Source organism: Pholcus phalangioides, unplaced genomic scaffold, assembly GCF_987345545.1.
Source record: "Pholcus phalangioides strain wild (caught in Gottingen) unplaced genomic scaffold, Ppha-v1.0 ptg000011l_1, whole genome shotgun sequence".
In the NCBI taxonomy this organism is placed as follows: domain Eukaryota; kingdom Metazoa; phylum Arthropoda; class Arachnida; order Araneae; family Pholcidae; genus Pholcus; species Pholcus phalangioides.
Genome location: NW_028301604.1, coordinates 18467075 through 18489086, shown reverse-complemented (window position 1 = coordinate 18489086; position 22012 = coordinate 18467075). Strand labels below are relative to the sequence as shown.

General features: G+C 34.7%; 1 protein-coding gene across 1 annotated transcript; it reads right to left on the bottom strand.

The window, feature by feature from the left end:
• Positions 1-162: 162 nt before the first annotated feature.
• LOC149080173 (glutamate-gated chloride channel-like) lies at positions 163-19864 on the bottom strand. The gene is made up of 9 exons (XM_089239209.1): positions 19716-19864; positions 16474-16535; positions 14413-14519; positions 13739-13803; positions 13201-13421; positions 12139-12221; positions 7951-8085; positions 7179-7504; positions 163-1683 (listed from the first exon to the last, which is right to left on the bottom strand). The coding sequence occupies exons 2-9, from the start codon at positions 16530-16532 to the stop codon at positions 1489-1491; spliced, it is 1191 nt and encodes a 396-aa protein (XP_089095335.1). The 5' UTR covers positions 16533-16535; positions 19716-19864; the 3' UTR covers positions 163-1488.
• Positions 19865-22012: the final 2148 nt, after the last annotated feature.

Here is a 22012-nt window from a genome sequence, read left to right as displayed (position 1 = left end):
GTGCCAAGTATGCATTAAGTCATGGGCTTATACATCCGTGTACAAGGATCATTTTTCCATTCAGAAAATTGTTCTAAGAATGTTTAATGAATATTCTGAGTGAAATTCTGATGACAATACAGATATTAGCGTATCGAACCACATCAAATAAAAAATACTAGACAGGTGATTAAAATAAAATTTATTATGACATCATCTATAATAAAATATAAATATTTGATAATTTTCAAAACAATTAGTAATCATAGCGTGAAATACATTTACAGTTCAAGCGCGTGAGAAATTAAGTTTCATTATTTTTGTGTGCTTATCAACGCACAAAAATCTGAAACAAGATTTTAAAAGAAATATATAAAAAAATTTAACAAAATTTTTTAAACTAGTTCAATATTTTATCGATAGAACATAGAAGCTCCAAAGAAAAGCTAATTTTGTGATAACTGGTATTTAACATGAGAATCGTCATTCTATTAACTCACGGGAAAGGAAGCTAATTTTCTCAGTTCATGATGAATATACAGTATGTTAAAAACTAATTATTTCTAATATTTCATGAAATAGGTATCAAGTAAGTATAGGAATGTTAATGTGCTTCTCTAATTATGAAATATCTGTGACCAACAGAAAGAGATCGAATATTTCAGAAAAAACAAAAAAATTATGTTTGAAATTTTGTTTTTTACTCGAAATTATGCATGAACATTGCATTTTTTGAAGTCTTTATTGAAAATACTCATACCAAAATAAGAAGAACTAGATCATAAAATATTGCCAGAAAATTCTCTGGTTGAATTTAGAACTTCTATACGTATGTTCATACGTGTAACGATGGAAGCAAAAAAATATGAATCTTATTTGATGAGGCGAGTTTTTACTCTCGAATTATTATATTGCATATTCAGTGACAAAAACAGAATTTTGTTTTCAATAACCAGAAGCATCGTTTCGGGTTAGGGTGGTTCATGGTGCCACCAATATCCGTCCAAAAATGATAGACAGTTTAAGAGAAAATTCAATTTTGTATGTAGTAGTTAATGTACAAGTAACTTAACTTAAATATTACACTAATTTATAATGAAAAAACGTTTGTATAATGATAGTAACAGGTCGGTAATTGCAATATGTTCAGAACTGATGATGCATTTTTGTCAGAATATTTTTATTTAATATTTTACAAAATTCAAAACTGAGCTTTCGAATTTATTTTTATATCAGTTTCATATGTGTCTCATATTTTATTTGTGTAAATAAAGAGTCTGTATTTGAAAATTATGAAATTATGAGGAAAAAAACTATGCACAATACTTAGAAAAATATTTGATGCAAATTGCATTTTGCAACTCGAGTATGAAAAAATATAAGATATAATACGTTCACACATAACATAACTACCATTAACATAAAAATCGTTTCTCGCTTCTGGTTCAAAAGTCACATTATAAGTTCCAAGCAATTCCTATTGCAGAATAGACTTTTATTCAACCATCTTCACATGCTCCGAGGATAAGAAGACCAGTAAAACAGATTGAACAGGGTGAAAGCCAATGGGAAAGCAAAGCGAGATATGACGTCAATTTTCATTGCACGGGATTTGTATTTGCGAAGCCATTTACTTAGACGACCTAGTTTACCTTTTGTAGTTTGGTTGGATTCCATGTTATCAGCAACAGTCATCATATGTTCCTATAAAATTAAGAGAAAAACAGTAAGAACATTATGTTAGGAAAGGTTTTTTTAGATATTTTGTAGTTATCATGATTAATCAGCTGCTAATTAGACAGGTACACTTCCTTCTTTATTTCTGCATATATTATTGGATATTTGCTTTTCGTATTTGCACCGACTCTCAATTAGTTTCAGCGTTTTTTTTCCATGATTGGGGAATCAAAAGGGAATGTATGCAAATTACAGTTTCCTATACTTTTGCGAAACCAGATGCAGAATATGTTCGTGTGAAATTCAATTTTTTCAGACATCAAGAATATGTATCCGCATATTTCAAATTAAAACGCGATTCAAGCTACTATAAAACGCATTTTATTTTGTAATATTACGCATTTATCGACTATACTGAATTCATACTCGACTTCCTTGAGGGACTCCACGAAGAGAAAGTGTCCTTGGGGCCGTACTTTTTTTCACTTTTTATCGATAAACTCGATCAGGGCGTCGATGAGATTGTTATCGAATTCGCAGATGATGTGAAGCTAAAGGGGGTAGTCGGGAATGCAAGAGACAGGGAAATGCTCCACACAAACGTGAATTGCAGCATGGGCTAATAAATGTAGCGTGACCTTCAGTGTGAATAAGTACATAGTCGTCCATTTTGGCTCGAGCAACCCACGTTTCACTTACTAGTTGAATGGTATTATTACTATCCCGTTTGAAAGTAAGGTCACCGATTTGGGAATTCTCATTGACGAACGGCTTAGGTTTTCTGAACATTGTTCAGCAGTGGTCAAAAAGCGAATAGAATGCTCGGTTTCATTCTTAAAAGGATCTCTTCGCGTTCTGCTAAAGTCATTCTTCCGCTTTTCCGAGGCTCAGTTCGTCCTGGAGTGGAGTCTGCCGTAAGGTTTTGAAGACCATGCCTAACACAGTGACATAGACTTGGTTCGGGGGTGCAGAGAAGAGCCTCGCGTGCTCTTGTTGGCGCACAAGGCTTCGTCTATGAGAAAAGAGAAAAGCCTCAATTTCTTAAATATGTTTGCATTGTAGGAACGCAGGTGTCGGGGGGGGGGGGGATATGATCGAAGTGTTCAAAAATTTCACAAAGAGAGATAAGGTGGACCATTGTTCACCACCGTCAATCAACTGCTTCGACAAGGGGACATCGGTATCGTTTAGTAAAGGATTGTCAATAAATGGAATAGCTTACCTCCGGGGGTTTTGAATTTTAACACAACTGATATGTTTAAAAAGAAGCACGATAGATATATTAAGATAAATCGAGAAGCTATTCGTACTTAGATAAGGCCACCATAATCGTTTTTTAATGGTATTGTATTATATACTTATTTATTAGTTTTTTCTTTCGTGGTATGTGATTTTATATCGGGTTGCTGTATTTTGGTTATATTTGGAATAGGTATATATATTGGTATATATTTATTCGGTATATATTGGAATTGTTTTAAATTCTATCGTAATTCACAAAATAACGACATTCAAAAAGACAAAAAAAATGTCTATTTCTCTTGAATATTCACTAATTCAAATTCCAAAAATACTTGAAAACAAATAAACAAACTTCTTGGTACGACCTCTGATAAAGACATTCTTTAACGCATTAACATAAATAACATAAGCTGTATAACTCCTAAAGAAATATGCAGTTGTTTTAATGAATATTTTGTCGAATATGCAGCTAATCATAATCCCCAATTTTCCAGTCAATCTAGTTGCCACTCACTTTCTCTTACATCTGAATCCTCTACCATGTTTCTTAATCGAATTACCGTATCTGAGGATGAATTCATAATTTCTGCCTTGCCATTAAGTCGGTGTTTGGATGGTATTGCTACCCCCCCCCTTTATTACCAACTCCGGTAATAAAGGGGGGGGGGGGTTGATCAATCCCTCCGTTGACTCGCGGATTCAATTTATCACTAACCACTGGTGTTTATCCGGACGCTATAAAAATATCCAGAGATACACCAATCCATAAATCCGGAAATCGCCGAAACGTTGAGAGCTATCGTTCAATCTCGGTTTTGCCATACTTTAATATGATTTTTGAAAAACTTTTACATAGACAGTTCAGTGCTTATCTTGACCACTTTTATCTGCTCCTACCATCTCAGTATGGTTTCCGAAAAAAATGTTCCACAGAAACTGCACTTGTTCATGCTTTAAATTTCTTAGTCTTATTTCGACAAAAACAGAATATGCATTGGAATCTTTTTTACCTCTCCAGGGCATTTGATACTATTTCTTCGGACTTCCTTTGCCACTAGAGTATTACCTCGGAGAAATAGATATCAGTATGTACAAATAGATGATATCAGGTCTGAACTGCCTCAATGCTGCCTCGGTGTTCCTCAGGGAAGTTGCTTGGGTTCGCTTTTACTCACTATTTTCATAAATGATGTTCAAAAATGATCCTGCCCCAGACGATGAACTCATTCTTTAACGCTGATGCCATATATCTGCTCATATCTTGCTTAGATCCCCTTAATCTTTTTTCTATAGCAAATGACTATGCTCAAAAAAATTTCCAACTGGTTCTATAGCAACATGCTTATCCCCAAACGGCAATAAAACAAAATTTCTACTATTCCGCCAAATTAATAAGAAAATTCCTTCAGATCTTCCACCCCTCAAAATTAATAATACTTGTATTGAGTATATAGTTCATCTCTGTTAAATTCATTGGAGTGCATTTTACACCTCACCACAAATGGAAAGAACACATAAATCAGCTGAGAAAACTGTCAACAAGAAAATTTGAATAATCACGAAGATTTCCTTTCTTTTCTCTTTTAAAATCAAGTTGCTCCTTTATAATACCATGATTCTCCCGTGTCTGTCACCTAGTCTTGGCTAGTCATTACTGATAGCAATATAAATAAACTTCGTGTTGTGCGCGTGCAGAGGAGATTTTATACAAATACAAATACAAATACAACGCCACAACAGGCAAAATGCCCAACGAGGTGGCTGATAAAAAGATGCCCATAAAAATATGGATGTCATATGTTTCAAAAATACAGCAACCCAATTAAAAATGCAATTAACACAAATTACAAACAAGATATACACGTGATAAAATATTATACAATGCCCATAAAGAATACATATGGTTGTCTTATTCTAAGAATGGATAGCTTCTCGATTTACCCCAACATGTTTATCGTATTTCTTTTTAAACGTGTCAATTGTGTTACAATTTACTACCTCCGGGGGTAAGCTATTCCATTTATTAACAACCCTATTGGAGAAAAATTCCCTGCGACACCATAACCTTGCATTGTCCCTCACCAATCGATACTGGTGTCCCCTTGTAAAAGCAGTCGATTGGCGGTGTACTAAAAGTTCATGGTCCATCCTATCCATCCCATTGAAAATTTTGAACACTTCGATCATATCTCCTCGACACCTGCGTTCATCCAATGTAAACATATTCAAAAAATAAAGTCTCTCTTCATAACTGAAACCCTGTGTGCCAATAACGACACGCGTAGCTCTTCTCTGCAGCCCTTCAACCAAGTCTATGTCCCTCTGTAGGTATGGTCCCCAAAACGTTACAGCATACTCCAGTCCAGGACGAACTAAGCCTCGAAAAAGCGGAAGAATGACTTTAGGAGAACGCGAAGAGACCTTTTTGAAAATGAGACCAAGCATTCTATTCGCTTTTTTGACAACCGCTGAACAATGTTCAGAAAACTTAAGTCGCTCGTCAATGAGAATTCCCAAATCGGTGACTCTAGTTGCATCCGGGATAGTGACACCATTCAACTCGTAAGAGAACCGTGGGTTGTTCGAACCAAAATGAGCGACCATGCACTTATCTACGCTAAACGTCATGCTCCATTCATTTGCTGTATTTTTACGTATAATAACTCATAATCAAGCCATCTCAATTGACCAATCCTTTTCCCAATACAATATACTACCAGTCTCGCTTCTATATGCTTATTTTATTTTCATTCCCATGTTCAAAACGATTAAATTCCATGCACACACAAGTAATCCCATTGCAATCCAAGACTCGTTTCTCATCATTATAGCACTAGATCCCGTACTCATCTGATACCAGCCCACGATAGAACTAATATTTTCTACAATAATGTAAATTCTCTTGGACGCAGAAGTTGGAATAGCCTACCACAAACCTTTCCACTCATAAATAATGTTTAAGAAGAAATCCAAAAATCATTTATTACTGACACACTAGCCTCATGTATGTGAGTGAGTCTAGATAATTTTTAGTTAATGTATTGCGCTGTTACCATTGTTTTTGCCATCACTCGGGGGGGGGGGGAGCTCGCCAGATCATACTATGATCTTTTCTCACTTACCCCACCTACATCCATGTAAATATTAACAATTCCTGTACTTGTGTAGGTGAAATAAATTTGAAATTTAATCGTGCTCTCAGTTAAACACGTAACACAACTTTCACCTCACCAACAGATCATGGAAGCTCGCACCTTTGTACATGAAATTGCACTATTCAATTTTTGTGCCTGCTATTGTTGAATCAAAACTAATTAACCTTACATCATAAATTGGCGAGAGATACGGTAGAGCGCTTCCAAATCGGATGCATAGTGTAGCTTAGATCCTAGAATAAATTGAAATAGCTTCGGGAATTCCCGAAGCGCTTGCGTGTTTCAGAAATATATTCATACAGATCTATAACCCTATTTACGTAAAATTGCTGTTTCTGAAGCGTGAATCTTGTAACCCTAATTCGGAAGCGTCTGAATATGGTTCCGCTACATCATCTTAGACTTGAATAAAAAATAATATAATTTTTACATCTTTCTCTCCTTCATACACAAACATACAATAGTGAATTATTCATTCTTCAAAATAAGAAGATGGTTTGCTTGAGAGATTTGAAGTGAAATTTGCTGTATAGAGCTCATGAACGCAGGATATAGAAGAATTTAGCTTAGCATTGTCAACATAGTTTTAGAATTTAGAGATGAAAAATATTTTTAAACCGGTTTTTTTCTCGGCCACGCGATACATCAAATCAATAGACCTTCTGGGTATTATGCCGAGGTGAACTTGGGTAAAAAAGTTCCGTTGTCTCTACCAGGAATTATACCACTTGCATACCGGACAAGTGAACTGACCATGTACCATATATCATGGAGACGAGATATTTTTTCCCCTTAAACGCGCACAGTAGTGTGACTTGCTGAGTAGCACATTTGCATCCTCTCGTAACTTCAGCAAATGACCAAAAAAAGTTTTAAAAGAAAGGAAGATTTCGTCTCTTGACACAATGGTCAGAGGGCTCACCCGGTTTGTAAGAGGTCGTGGGTTCAATCCCGGTAGAGACAACGGAATTTTTTGTCCAAGTTCAAATCGGCATAATATCCAGACAGTCTATTGATTAGATATTTTGAAACTGTCTTACATTGTTTCTGTAGGAGTTATTGAGGTCATAGATATGATGCAGGGAAACTTCAGACATGAAATATTTGGAACTATGAATATTTTACCTTTTCTTCTTCCATGAAGGCCTGAGTCACACATGCTAGCTCAATCAGAACTGCAAACAAAAACGACAAACAAATGCCTGTCCATACATCCACACTTTTCGTGTAAGACACTTCCGGCACATTGCCCTGCATGCTCGTAGTCGTTATAATCATCGCCAAAAATATCGTGATCCATATAGCCACTCTTGCAGTTGTTGCACGATAATCAAGCCAGAAGGGAATCCAAGAGAATATAACCATGGCTATATACGGAATATAAATATGGACCAAGTAGTAGCCGAACTCCCGTTTGAACTCTAAATCAACTTTTAAACAGGAGTACGTTCCTGCAATAGAAAAAACACTAAAATAATTCAGATTTCAATGTAATGATGTGAACTTTCAAAATACTATAAAATGTTGCAAGTCTTTGCAGTAATGATAGACACAAAAAAAATGTAGTTACTATGGCTCATAAGTTTGCATGCGAAAGCACGTTCTGGAACGCCTGTGCTTGCATTCTACAACGCATGCCAATTTTTTTTTTTTTGTTGAATGGAAAATATAAATGAAACAATGAAATAGAGACATCGACAGAATATCAGAGACAATATCAGATTATTAGACAGAGTGAATATCAACAAAAAAGTTTGGAAAAAAAAGGAAACGTGAATGATATAAAGATAAAAAAGCTGAAGCACACACACAAATTTCGAGTAAAGATAATCATCAAGACTTATCGTAGAATTATCAATGGGTGAAAACGTCTCCGATACATATATAAATGCAATACCTGTATTTGTAGAGCTCGTGCAGTAATCTGTTTTATAATTCTGTAACGTGAAATGAGGCAGATGAAAATTTTTCGCAATTTGAAAGGGATCTTTGTCTTTCCACAAGAAAACCAAATCATCCTCCGTATAACCATCTAAGTTAAAAAAAATCGAAACGAAAATGTGTCTGTTGTCTTTATAAACAGATAGAAATACAAAATCAAACCCACAACGCGCAAATAGCCCATCCAATTTGTCGGGCAAATTGGGTGGGTAAAAAACCAATAATTAAACAAGATAAAAAACATAAATAAATTTTATTGTGAAAAAAAATTCATAATCAATGCACAGGGGTTGGACAAAATAATATCAACACCTGTACAATGAGACAAAATCTTTATTAATAGGCTATTGGCCGTCCTTTTTCATTAATTACAGCTTGTATTCGTCGTGGGATGGACAAATACAAGTCATGCACAACAGTCACAGGGATACGTAGCCACTCCTCCTGCAAAAACGCCACTAATTCAGAACGTGTCTTTGGAGGTGGAAACCTACTGCTCATTTTGGCCGGCAAAATACCCCACAAAGGTTCAATTATATTAAAATAAGAGGACCGAGAGGTCCAGACGAGGTGTTGCAGTTCATCATGGTGTTCATCAAGTCAGTCTCCGACAATTCCAGCAGTGTGAATGGACGAATTATCTTCTTGGAACACAAGTCGAGAATCAGGGAACAAATATTGCACCATTGGATGAAGATGGTCGGCCAGAATACTGACATAAACCGCTGCATTAACCCGCCCGTCCAAGACAACTAGTGGGCCGACACCACGATGAGACATCGCACCCCACACCCCCACAGGAGACAATCAACGTCATAAGCTTGTGCTGGCGTTCTCCAAACGTAAACACGTCCGTTAGTCTGGAATAATGTGAAGGACGATTCGTCTGACCAGATGACATTATACCATTGCTGTTGTCTCCAATTCTCTTATGTTCGTGACACCATGTTCGTCGTTCCAAGGCATTGCATGGTGTCACCAATGATTTTGGAATAGTCGCTCTACCTTGTATGTTTACTGCATGCAGTTCACGGCGGATAGTTTTTGTCGATACACCTTCCTGTAGATGTGTGTTCATCTCACATGTTATCTGGGATGCTGTTGTCTTGTGCTTTCTGGCAACACACACAATCCGCTTCAAAACCCTCCTGGGTTTATCGGCCATCTTCGACTTTCGGCCACTGTTATGCTTGGTAAATGATGTCTTTCCCTGTTTGCTATAGGCTGTCGTTACCATCGACACAGTACTTCTTCCGACACCAACAAGGGTGGCCGTTTTCATTACTGTCATTACTTCATTTCAAGTCAGCCATAACGAAGTTTTAACGCCCCAATATACATCGCATGCGAACGCTATCACTATCGCCCCCTAAGTGGAACTCTTCCACACTACAGGGCGGCCGTATACGACAGGTCCCCTCGGGTGTTGTTTTTTGCACTGGTGTTCACATTATTTTGTCCAACCCCTGTATATGTTCATAGAACCTAAATACGGCAACCCAAAATTCATGAGTAACAAAGTAACTCAAAAAATGTATAGGTAGAATAACATAATAATACACAGACTCTAGAAAATGCAGTAGAGCCTCGATAACTCGAAACCCCAAATGTATCGATGAGTAGAGTTGGCAAAATTAGCGAGGTTTCACACACACATTTAATCGCTTCCTTTCTGAATTTTCAAACAAAATTTATGTAATATACATATACTTATATATGCAGGCTGTAACAAATTGTTTGGAAAAACATTTTACCCGCATTTAACTCTTTTTTTTCCTCAAATTCCCTCCGTTTTTCGAATTCGAATATCTCAGAAAATATTGTACTTGGAAAGTTTTTGTTGGCCTCAAGAGAGACAGGGAAACAAGTTTTTAAGCACACGGGGACTATATGAAAAGTTAATTTCTTTATTTTTTCATGTATACGACCCCACAAACAAATTTTGAGATTTTAAGTAACTGCACATCATTTGAAAACTTTTCGTAATTGAAAGTATGTTTCGAAAGTCAACGGTCACAGAGATATCCACTGTGCAAACAATTTGAGACAGTCTGTGTAGTTGAACAATTCCATGCCATCATCAATTAAAGTAATAAAAAAATTATCTGCAATTTTCTATGAAAAGTTTCTGAATAATCTCAAATTATGGTGAGAAAAAGCATAAATGTACCGAAAATTATTATTTGCGAATGAGCAACGCGATTGCCGAAAGTTGGGGAACATTCAGTTTTTAAACTTGAAAATTCCGATAAAAAAACTGAATTTTTTAGCTTATTCAATCATCTCTCGCTCAAAAATTTCAGATATTATCCGCTCTTATCAGTGACTTTCATAGTCTACAGGTCGAGTTTCCAGGCACAAAAAGAAATGGAAAATGCCCTACCCCTATATAGGGTATGAGGAAATATTTTCGATCGCAAAGCGATAAAAAAAGAAAAAAACTGAAGTGAAGAATTGTTGTGAAACACACGACAGAAAATGTAGTGAACTCTACACTCCATCACAATTTCTAAAAATTAGTTGTGATAACAATACGAATTGTAGTCGACTTAAGCGGGATTTAGCTGTCTTACGTCGAGTTAAAGAGGTTTCTCCCATTGAATTTAGTATTATGCCAACGATAAGAATAATAACTATCGATTTATCTGGGTATTCGAGTTACCCGTATGTCGAGTTATCGAGGTTTTACTTTATTATCATCTAATTATGAATAATCTCTCACCACGAATATTATTCCTTTCAAACGCGTTTATTAGTGGTTGAATTTGCGACAACAGAATGCAAGATATTCTGTGCAGCGACACTACAACGTGCAGTTGCTCCTAACCCACCGATACCGATAGCCGCTCGTGGAAGCACTTGATTAATGGTACATCAATAGCTTGAGGTCGATCCTACATATTTCATTGAGAATATGAAAAATTTTGGTCCCCTATCTCACACACAGCATCTACTTTTTCTATGAAAACATCCAAAAACATCAGGAAACACATCGAAAAAATCCTGTGCTCATGTTTTCTTGCACCAACGCGAACACGTGTAGCTCTTTTCTACACCCACCTGACAAAGTTTATATATTTCTGTAGGCACGGCCCCCAAAACTATACGGTGTACTCTAAACTAGTACGAACTTGGCCATGAAAAAGTGAAATGGTGGCTTTAAGAGAACGCAGAAATCTTTTAAGCGTGAAACCGATCATTTTACAAGCTTTTTTGATTAAAACACAATGATGTTTAGGAAACAGCGCATATCATAAACGAGAATTCCCAAATTAGTAAGCTTATACCATCCGGAAAAGTTTCCATATTCTACTCATAAGTCAAACGCGGAATATTGAAACACAAATTATCAACCATGCTCTTGTCACCCCTGAAAATCATGGTCAATTCAACAGCCCGTGTTGCTACTATCTTCAAGTAAGTCTGGAGCAGCTATCTATCACCAGTGTTTCCAACGACATCCATTAATTCCATTATTCCGGCATCTGCAATTTTTCTGACAATCCCAAGATGTTTTGATTGCGTATATTTGTAAACACGATAGAGTAAACTGACTTAGATAACCCCTTTGCTATTTTGTAGGCATCCACGTGATATCTCGTCATAGTAAAGGCCTCTTATTTTAGCATTGGCAAGCTCAAGAATTTCGTAAAGTTGGTTTCTCAATGAAACACATTTTCCTATTCCTCTTACTTTACACCTACTGAAAATCGAAACAAAACTTACTTCCATTAAAAATAATATGATATTTTGTAGGTGGTTTATTGATTTCTGCTATGCCGTTGAGTTAAGGGGACACCATTTTTGACACCCATAAAATCAAAAACTCCTTGTTCGCCATGGCTTTCGCTCAACCTCGTATCTATTCAACTCAACAAGCTCACTCTTAAACGCTTCAAGAGTTTACCGTGTTGGAACCGATCATATATTTTTGTAAATCGATGTGGAGGACGTCCAAGTTTTTGTTCCTATCCAATGCTTTAGTTATATGATCACAAAGGCAAAGGGGAGGTTGATCACACAGGACTTTAGTTTCTTAAACCCATGCTAGTTATTCGGCAGTAAATTATTATCTTCCATAATGATTGTATTGTATTGATATATATGAGGAAAATATAAACAAAAAATAAAAAGAAAAACTCACAGCTTGCCATTACGATGGAACAGTGTTGTACGTCCATAGGATAATTCGTCAAGTCCATAGAGCAGAAGAGAGTGAGAGATATCCTTATGGTGGATAAAATGTCAAAAATGTTAAACGAAACGGTTTATATAAATGAAATTTTATTTCTGTGCAAAGAAACACGAATTATTAAATCTAGAATGAACGCGGTCTGTCCATTTGAATGCGAGAAAAAATCACATAAAAATCTAATAATGCTAAAACTATTTAAATATTTAAGAAGATACTTTATATATTTCTTCAAATTTAGATTGGAAATGGTTGAATAATAATTTTTTTCTGATTAAATAGCATTTTTGTATGTTCATGTTGAGAGCAAACATAGATCTTATTCAAAGCATACGATCACTGCTTTGCGTCCCCAAAACTATAATTCACTGAAATATTTCAACGTTACCAGCTTAGCAATTGATAACTTAATCCCAAAGCATCGAATAAATTCCTTTTGTAATTATATTCCTTCAATTTTCAATGAAAACCTGGACTGGAATGAACATATGTATACACGTTCTAGGAGTTCTATGCACACAACACGTGTATCTGAAATTCGTCTCTAACAATTGTCAAATCGTAACCATCATGATTGAAATGCCTGAAAACATACAGTTTCTCGGCATAGTGACTGAGAAGCGTGTTCCGTAATTAAGTTCGTAACTATGGTCTAGTAGATGATGAAGTGCACAAGTGCGTACACATCGAACAACATGTCTGCCGAACTGTTATAGCAATAAGTGAAGACCCTTCTGGTTGCTAGGGACGTAGTAATGGAGCTGATTTTCATATTTGCCCTCCAATTTTCAAAGAGAGTCGAACCGATTGTATGATGCTTCAGAAGATAGAAATTCTTGATATAGAAAACATTTCAATTCCCATATAGCACGATCTCATTCATTAGCGCATATTTTTATGATGTGCGCAATTATATTTGTTTGAATCACTGTATTATAATATAAAATTGCGTGTGAGACATTATAACAAAATGTCACGCATTTTGTTTATGGGGATGCAATGATAAAAACTCACCTCACGCTATATAGGATGGTTCCATCAGGTTCAATTCTCATCAAGACATTTGGTGTGACAATATTGTGAAAATGTCCTCTTTTTTCATTACTAAAGAAAACGTCCGGAGTCCATATTTTATGTGGTTGAGTGAGAGTTACATAAGGAAGCATGCTGCTAGAATTATATGATAGCCTAATATCTCTCCATATTTGACGGAAAGTAAGCTGAACGTCATATTCCTGCACCACAATGGAAAGGAATTATTCTCAATTTAAGATTTATACTATATGTATATACAATCCACAAATTTTTCATCCTGTTTTCTTAAGAAATGTAGAGTTTAAGTATGAAAACTAAATAATAAGGTCTGCCCTTTTGAAGACTATATAATACATGTATCTAATTTGATATAATAACATTTTCTTACAAAGATACTTAGTTACTTTATTATTTGAAAAAAAAAATATTATAATACTATCACTTAACAATTAAATCATGTCATTTTTATTTTTTCAATTAACAAAGCATATCAATCTTGGAAGATATAAGTTCATACCATGTGGATGTCATCAATTTTGCCAATACTACGGAGGAAAATGTTTGTTTTCGTTATTACCGGACCTGAAATATATTTTGTTCTTAATAATTTATTAAATTTATGTGATAAATTTAAAATGATAAAATTTATTCAAATCTGTTGATATATTTCGCAATATTTGACTAGATAGATAATTTTGAAAATTCGCATATTGATTTGAACGCACTACATAGCAATGGTTTTCATATTGAAATTGTGTATATTTTTTCCATTGCAATGATTATGATTTGACAATGCATTATCTTTAAGCAAAAATAAATCACATTCATATCAATAACTAGACAGTTTATACAGTTATTTACGGAATTAGACTAAAATCTCTTCTTTTTTTTGCAGATGTCTTTATGTATTAAGTACAGTAATGAATACAATTTTCAAACTATGTATTATGCATAAATGATAATGTCTTAAACATTCTCCGACCACACCACATTTGCACTATAATACATTAATATTCTGGATTGTACTAATGAATTTCTCATTTTTACTATGTTTGGGTTAGGTATTTATCAAAGTTTTGCTCACTTAACTACTTTGAAAATGTGTATCAAAACTGCACATAGTTTTTCTCGAGAATAAATCATTTATACTTATTCAATATGCTATTATTTTTGATAATTTTTTGTACTTACCTTTCCCGTCTGGGTCCAACCCTACTGGTCTTATGTGCTTATCGTACTTTTTTGGATTGATTATTTCGTCTAAAATTTGTTTTTCCAGTTGAAGACGTTCAAGAGCCCTTCAAAACAGAAATGCATTATTTTAAAAACACGATCACAGTATTAAAAAAAATTAGCGGCAATTGGAAACGCATCGTGTCATGAGGCAGCATATATACCTAGTGTGTGTGTGTGTGTGTGGGTAAGACACGTCTACTACTTACAGAAGTTTTACGGCACAATGATGTGATAAAATGGCGAATTGCTCCGGAGAACTTAGATAAAGATTTTGTAATGATTATTAAGGAATTTTAAAAATTATCTTGAGCTGTTTGCAGTGAAATTTTGTGATAATGTGAACGATAAAAATAATAGTTTAATAAGATTAATGAAACTTGAAATTCATGTGCACAGTCATAACACGTGGTGTCATTTGGGAATGACGCAATTCTCAATAAAAATATTGTGCGTCAGATAAACGAACAGAAATTTTTTCTTGATTACCGCTATTATATTATGAGACTGCCTTTGATTATAGTATTTTTTTTTCAAATTGTATGTAAATACGTATTTGAAAAGTAGTGTTGAGGATACTGCGTCATATTACATGAGAAAACGAAATGGCTGGGATGCGAGTGTTTCGAAAAATACAGCCTCATCAACTTCAGTTAAAGAATAACATCATCAATGGACGTAGATTGATTGAGAATTATAAAATATGTGTAGGAAGATGAGAAAAATGAACGTGCGCTTGGTCAATTGTTGTGAGCCACCATCAAACTCTTAATCATATGGATTCGAAAGCAGCACAGATGCAAAAAACAAATACTATAATCAAAGGCAGTCTCATAATATAATAGCGGTAATCAAGAAAAAATTTCTGTTCGTTTATCGGACGCACAATATTTTTATTGAGAATTGTGTCATTCCCAAATGACACCACGTGTTATGACTGGTCACATGAATTTCATGTTTCATTAATCTTATTAAACTATTATTTTTATCGTTCACATTATCACAAAATTTCACTGAAAACAGCTCAAGATAATTTTTAAAATTCCTTAATAATCATTACAAAATCTTTATCTAAGTTCCCCGGAGCAATTCGCGATTTTATCACATCATTGTGGCGGTAAAACTTCTATAAGTAGTGGACGTGTGCTACTCACACACACCACAATATTTTTTAGATCCTTTTACAAACAAGTTTACTCATGTAACGTAACCTTTCAGCATAGTATAAACAATATTTTACATGAAAAAAATTTCTTTGACGAAATCACTCAAGAGATTTATACTCAACAGAGAATAGGCATGTCACGAGTTGTGAGACCGTGGCACCGGTTCCATAAAATTAACGACCGATCAAAAAAATACAAGTATGTTGTCGAAAACCATTTTCGGATTTTCTTCTTTCTATATCATTAATTTTACTTATTCGTACATTTGTGGGGTTTTTTTTCCACATTTTTTTATCTTATTTATTTATTTATTTAAAACTTTCAATTCTAATTATGTAAATGAACAATAAAAATATCTGTTATTTTCAAATCCGTTTCATTAGTGTGATTGTTATTAACATGTTTGTCATATGAAATTTATAATACAGTTTTTGATATAAATTTGAATTTAATGGGTGAATTATGCATTTTGTTCAATAAAGAAATTTCTGTTAATTTGACAACCTGGTTTTCGCTTCGAGACGTAATTACTTTCCACTGAGACTTTTTCTGAGCATAGCATTCGTATATAAACAAAATATTATCTTCATTTTTTGCCTACATCTTTAATTTTAATTTTCAACTATACTGGAAGTTTTTTACCTCCACCCAAGGCAGTTATTCGCGAATTTGAATACACGTGCATCTGGCATTTCAATCGTTTAATTATTTCTCATGTGCACGATTCTCCTAAAACTCGATATATCAAACGATGATTTGATAGCGAAAACAATTATGTACTGTACTGAACAAAATAATAAACATCCCAAATAATAAATTATTCAACATATTGTAAAGTAAATATCGCAATTACCATGATTGATGGACGAACAAACACAGCCCAAGAAGAAGAAATTGACGTATTCTGAGCATTTCCTATAATGAGTTAAAAAATATTTTGAAGAATGAATGCTTTTTTTGCTTTTTTGTGATGGCAGAAAACATTTGCGAAAACAAACTGACTTTTAAGGATATTTATAAGCGTTTGATTTTTATCCGCATTTTAATACTGTCAATATGATATAGCATCGTCTACAAGAAATACAGTCGAACTTGGACAATTCGAAGTTCAGCAAACAAGTTCGAATTATCTAATTCAACAGTATAATGTAAAAACTTTTACGGAAAATCAAAAACTCTCGATAATTACACAAATGTATTGAATGTTATCACTTATTATGCCAGTTTCCTCATCGTTGCAACTGGTGTTTGAATAAAACGTAAATGAGATCACAAAAACTATTTCCTTTGTATATTTGTGATTTTCAATGTTTTCTTTTTTCATGCTTTCAAACATTAAATAAAATCTTCAAGTTTATTTAGGGGAATGAATGATGCGAGTTTTGAACTTCATCAGTCTTAATATTTTTAAGTTTTGGAATAGGTACTTCGTGTTGCTTTCTTAGATTTGTTTACATCATCTTCTTGAGAAGAGTCAATGTAACTTTATTTTCTGCTTTTTCACCAACGTCCGTATCCGTAAGCCACCATAATTTATTCCACGGGTGAACAAGCTTTAGATCCTCGTTTGGACGTAAGCTACTAGGCCACATTGATAGTCCAGAATAAACGAACAACAATGCTAAAGAGGCACGAATACTCAACACATTTTACCAGACAATAAACTATAATTTTAGCACACAAGCTTTTAAACATTTCGTTTGTGGAGGAGTTTAGTATCAGACACATAAATTTACGGGTTTTCCTAAATAGTGTTTCTTCATTGCATCTGCCATTGACAGGTACTAATTAGTCATCAAGTCATCTAAGACCCGGTAAAACTCTAGCTGCCAACGGAAAAACAAAAGCCAGTGTGTGGAACTCGTAGCGTAATCTTTGCTTCTTAAGACTTAAAGCCAAAAAAAATTAAAATTTTGTCAATTGTAAATTTTTAATATTTTAATGTAGTTCTATTTTTGTACATGTTATAAGTAAATACAAATTAAGTTACTAGTTATAAGTCTGATACAAATCAGTAAACTACGGAATAAAGAACAAGATGACTAAACGTTAGCCAGTAATTCCGGGAAGAGAGACATTTTACAAATGGCATATCTGGATCAAACTTCGAATTATCAAAAACATTAGGGAAAAATCGAATTAAATAAGTATTTGCAACCTCAAATTAAATAGGAACTCTCAATGGGAATTTCTAAAATTCCAATTAACCAAGTTCGACTGCATATAATAATTTCTCAAATTTAAATACTGTATATGAATTTCTTAATACATACATATTAGATAGACAATATACGTATTTCAATTCCATGCATTCAACATGAAATTAGAATTTTTTTTATCACTGTATATGAATCGATTGCCTTAAAAAAGTTTTCCGTATGCTTTTGATTGATTTTTCTCGGCCAATAGCAATTTTGTTCTAATTTCCATAAATTGAGAAGTAAAAATACTGAACAAATCGTAGTTCATCTCTTCAAAAACTATATATTTTGTTTCATCTCATTTTCTATGATACCCATACGTCTACTGATCGTTTCTTCTATAGAATTCTCTACTCAGTATTTCTAGCACAACACTCGTGCTAGGATTTTAGATGAGAATTATATCGAATAACTTCCCGTTTGAAAGATATCTCTGCTTTTGCTAGCAGTCAAGCCGAAAATTTTGCAAGTTTTCTTTCTTTGAATACGGTATTTGCTTTTTTTTCCTCTGCTGCTTGTTTACAAGAAGTGCATTGTATATTCCACTCACGAATCGAATTTCAAGTGAAAAACTCAGTATGAAAAATACAGCGGTTTTTCTTTTTTGTTCAGATGTGGCGTTTGCTGTCTCGGAAATTGTTTATAGGAAACAGAAACTTTCAAGTGTGAAGACTAGTTCAATTTGCTATATTTTAACGTTTACATTTAATCTTTTTTCTATACGTAAATTGTACTGCAGAAGAAAATAAATTATGATATTCATTTCATTTTTGAAACATTATCGATATATCGAAGAAAGTAAAAATCACTTTTTTGTGTTATATTTGGGAAATTATTTTCTATGATTAAACTAAATCCAAAGAAAACAATTTATCTGTCTGATTATATATCTGCTATCGGCAATTAATTGCAGCAGACTGGATAATTTCTGTATGAAATATTTTTATCATTATGTTGAAGCATATAAAATCAGATCACAGAACTAGCTATTTTGCGTTTGATGTGCGTGCATTAAAATCATTAGGAAACTTTTAATGTATTATCATTAGTTCAAAAGAACCATTGCTTTCATGTTTCAGTTGTACATTACAGTTTTCTTCTTGGAAACACTTTGAAGAACTCACGAACACTAAGGAATCTCTACAGCGTAGAAACACTCAAGCTTGTGTAGATTAGCTACTGCGTACTTACCATTTTGAAGGATGCTCGAGAATTCCGGAGTTACAGCTCGACTAAATGCACACACAATTACTCGTTATTTCAAAACATTAAAGACGTTGTTTTGACATTTGCTAATCGATACCAACAAAATTTTCTCTGAATTCAAGTGAATGAATAGTGGGTTCCAAAAATATTTTAGACTAACAATTCAGACTAGAAAATTCACGAAGACTAAAAGTGCATATTTCACATTAGCTACGATAATTTTGAGTCAAATTAGATGATTATTATCATATTCATAAGCAAAGCAGTATATTTCTTATACCATATTCAGGAAGTATTTTTCATTTTTTTAATCATGCGTTCAAAATGATGTGCTTATTATATAATTCAGAAATATACTTAAATATACTTGATGTTCTCTTTTTTTTTACATTCGTTCATTCTTTTCCAGTTTAGCATCGAACAGAATTTACAGGTATCTACAGCTATAGAATAAGAATTTTTAATATAGATGAAAGATTACTCGTTCAAACAATCATCACTATTGTATAAAGTAAGAAATTAATCCTCATACTTACATATATTTCATGAATGTAACGATCCCGATGATAGTAAATAATGAACCAGTAGGTCAGTTAATACTGAACATCGAAATTTCAAACTATTTTATTTTTTTCGGATGGTGATTCATCTCTTCACATTGAAAAGGAAATACCAAATATGCACCTACCTTATTGTGTACTTTGTGATTCGATGTTATTCCAGCATGTGCGTTTGTGACAGCTTTTCGCTAACCCAATCCAGGTAAGAGTTGAAATATGGGCACGAGAGAGGCAATGTATATTAGCTCTTCGGCAGAGAACTAAATTGCTAATAGACAACTGTTGGGATGGTGCTAGGGTTTTATTCATCAAGTCGAACGAGGAAGCAAAGAGAATCATTCCAAGGTCGCTTCACGTATTTGCGAAGAACTAATTGCACATTGCACTCTCTCCATCTTTTATTGATGGGAAGTACTGCAACCGAAATTACGATGTGGCCTTAATTGTTCATACGAAAAAAATAAAAACATTCATTGTATTGTTATTATGATGCGTATTTATTTCAATCTATCTAGCACTTTAATCCTTTTTCACACTTCTCTCATAGCGTAACTTTATTGAGAATTTTATGACTGTCTGATAATATTAAAATATGAATGATATCACTTTTTTTTTTGGTTTTTTTTCTTTTCAGACATGTTTAATATAAAACTGCAGTTTTAAACAAATAGTATATAAACAGGATGGCACTACATGAAAAAATAATCTTACATAAATAGGTGTCCCTGGTAAGGTGATATTGTCACTGTGTGTGTGGTATAAGTGGCACATTATATATATACATATATATCAGTGGAACTTCGGTTAACGAGCAATTCGCATAACGAGTAAAAATTTGAACAAATTTTGACTTGGTTAACGAGCGATGATTCGCATTACGAGCAAAAATTTTGCGCTTTAATCATTTATTTACTCGTTATCACAACTAAGCTCATGATCTTTTGCTTTTGCTATTTGCCCACTTTTGAGTATAGAGTAATAATAGTATATCTTTAGTCTATGCTTTTGAGTCATACTTCGACAACGGAAACGTTGAGAAAATATACACAGCCTCTGACCGTAATACTAGAAACTAGAATGTAAGCTATTGGGTTTCTCGAGACAAAATCTGTACCCATGCGGAACTTATTTTTTGGGCCTCCTGCCTGTTGTCCCCCATAGCCGTACATCCTGCGTCAGGGCCCCTAGACTGGAATCTTTCGTCGGGCCCAATCCAGATTTCCCATGGATCTCCTTCTGCAGTTAATTTATAGAAAGAAAAAAAAGAAAAAATTATAAGGATTTAGTCCCGGACCCCAAGCTGGAACCCAGCCAGCCTTACCCTTGGGGGGCCATGCCCCTCCCTCACAATTTATCCAAACAATTCGCAACAAACACATTTTTTCGCCCTTTCATCTCGGATTTTACGCCCCTCCAGACCTCTGACAGTAAACATTTTCTTTGATTTTTTTTTCGGCCAATGGAACTTTTTTTACCCATCAACCTCAGATTTAGCACCCCTCTTGAGTGGCGCCCCTGGCAGCCACAATGGGTCTCATTCCCAAGTGCCACCCGTGTACTCTATCACAAGGAGCAAGTGTGTATTTTTGTTCCCTGACCCATGGATGCCCCCCCCCAAGGGCCCGGGGCAATTCTCATATTATTTTGGCTTTTTCACGCTATAAATTAACTTTAGAAGGGCCCGTGAGCAGTTTGACTCAGGGCGTCAGGTCCTCGTCAAGGTCTCAGTCAAGGGACCCTATTCTAGGAGGAGGGGAGGGGCATGCCCTCACCCAGAATTTGTTTCACAATAGTGAAATGAAAACAAAGGACAAATTCGGCTTCTCACTTGTCCGGTCTCTGGAGTACCACAAACACCTTTGAAAAAATTTCTTAAGTGAAAAGTAACCTCGTTATATATCATTTTCACAGGATAAGTGATGATGGCTCACAAAAATAAGTGCTGTTTAAAGGATTAAGTTATCTGGCATTATTAAGAATGGTAAAATAATTCTGGAACCAAAAAAACGGGAAACTCTAAAACTGGGACGTATGGTCACGCACGGTAAATAATAATGTGCGGCTTTCTTCTGAAAAAAAATCAGGTTTATCTCGTAGTCCTCTTCACTGAAGCCCTGTCAGCCTCCCACTCGGGTCGCCATTAGGTGCGGCATATGAGGCTTCGCCCCCGGGCGGCAGGTAAGCTCGAGCCGCTCCTGTTTACGATACGAAACTAGATGTAGCATTGTAGCCATGCGTTCGAATGACGAGCTATTCGGATAACGAGCACATTGGCAGAACGAATTAAGCTCGTTAACCGAAGTTCCACTGTGTATATACGGGGGGATTATAAAAAAACTATCCCGACATATCGGCCCCTAACTATCATACCATTCACAGAAACTGAATGAAATTTTGGCATAAGGTATTTTGAGGTATGCGCTCA

What these genes read in the sequence shown, in the direction of transcription:
- LOC149080173 (XM_089239209.1), bottom strand. Translation starts at nt 16,532, where the DNA reads ATGCTCAGAATACGTCAATTTCTTCTTCTTGGGCTGTGTTTGTTCGTC. An exon ending in TTGTTCGTCCATCAATCATG is followed by an intron (nt 14,520 to 16,473) that starts GTAATTGCGATA and finishes TCTGTTTTGAAG; the next exon opens with GGCTCTTGAACGTCTTCAAC. An exon ending in GTTGGACCCAGACGGGAAAG is followed by an intron (nt 13,804 to 14,412) that starts GTAAGTACAAAA and finishes AATATATTTCAG; the next exon opens with GTCCGGTAATAACGAAAACA.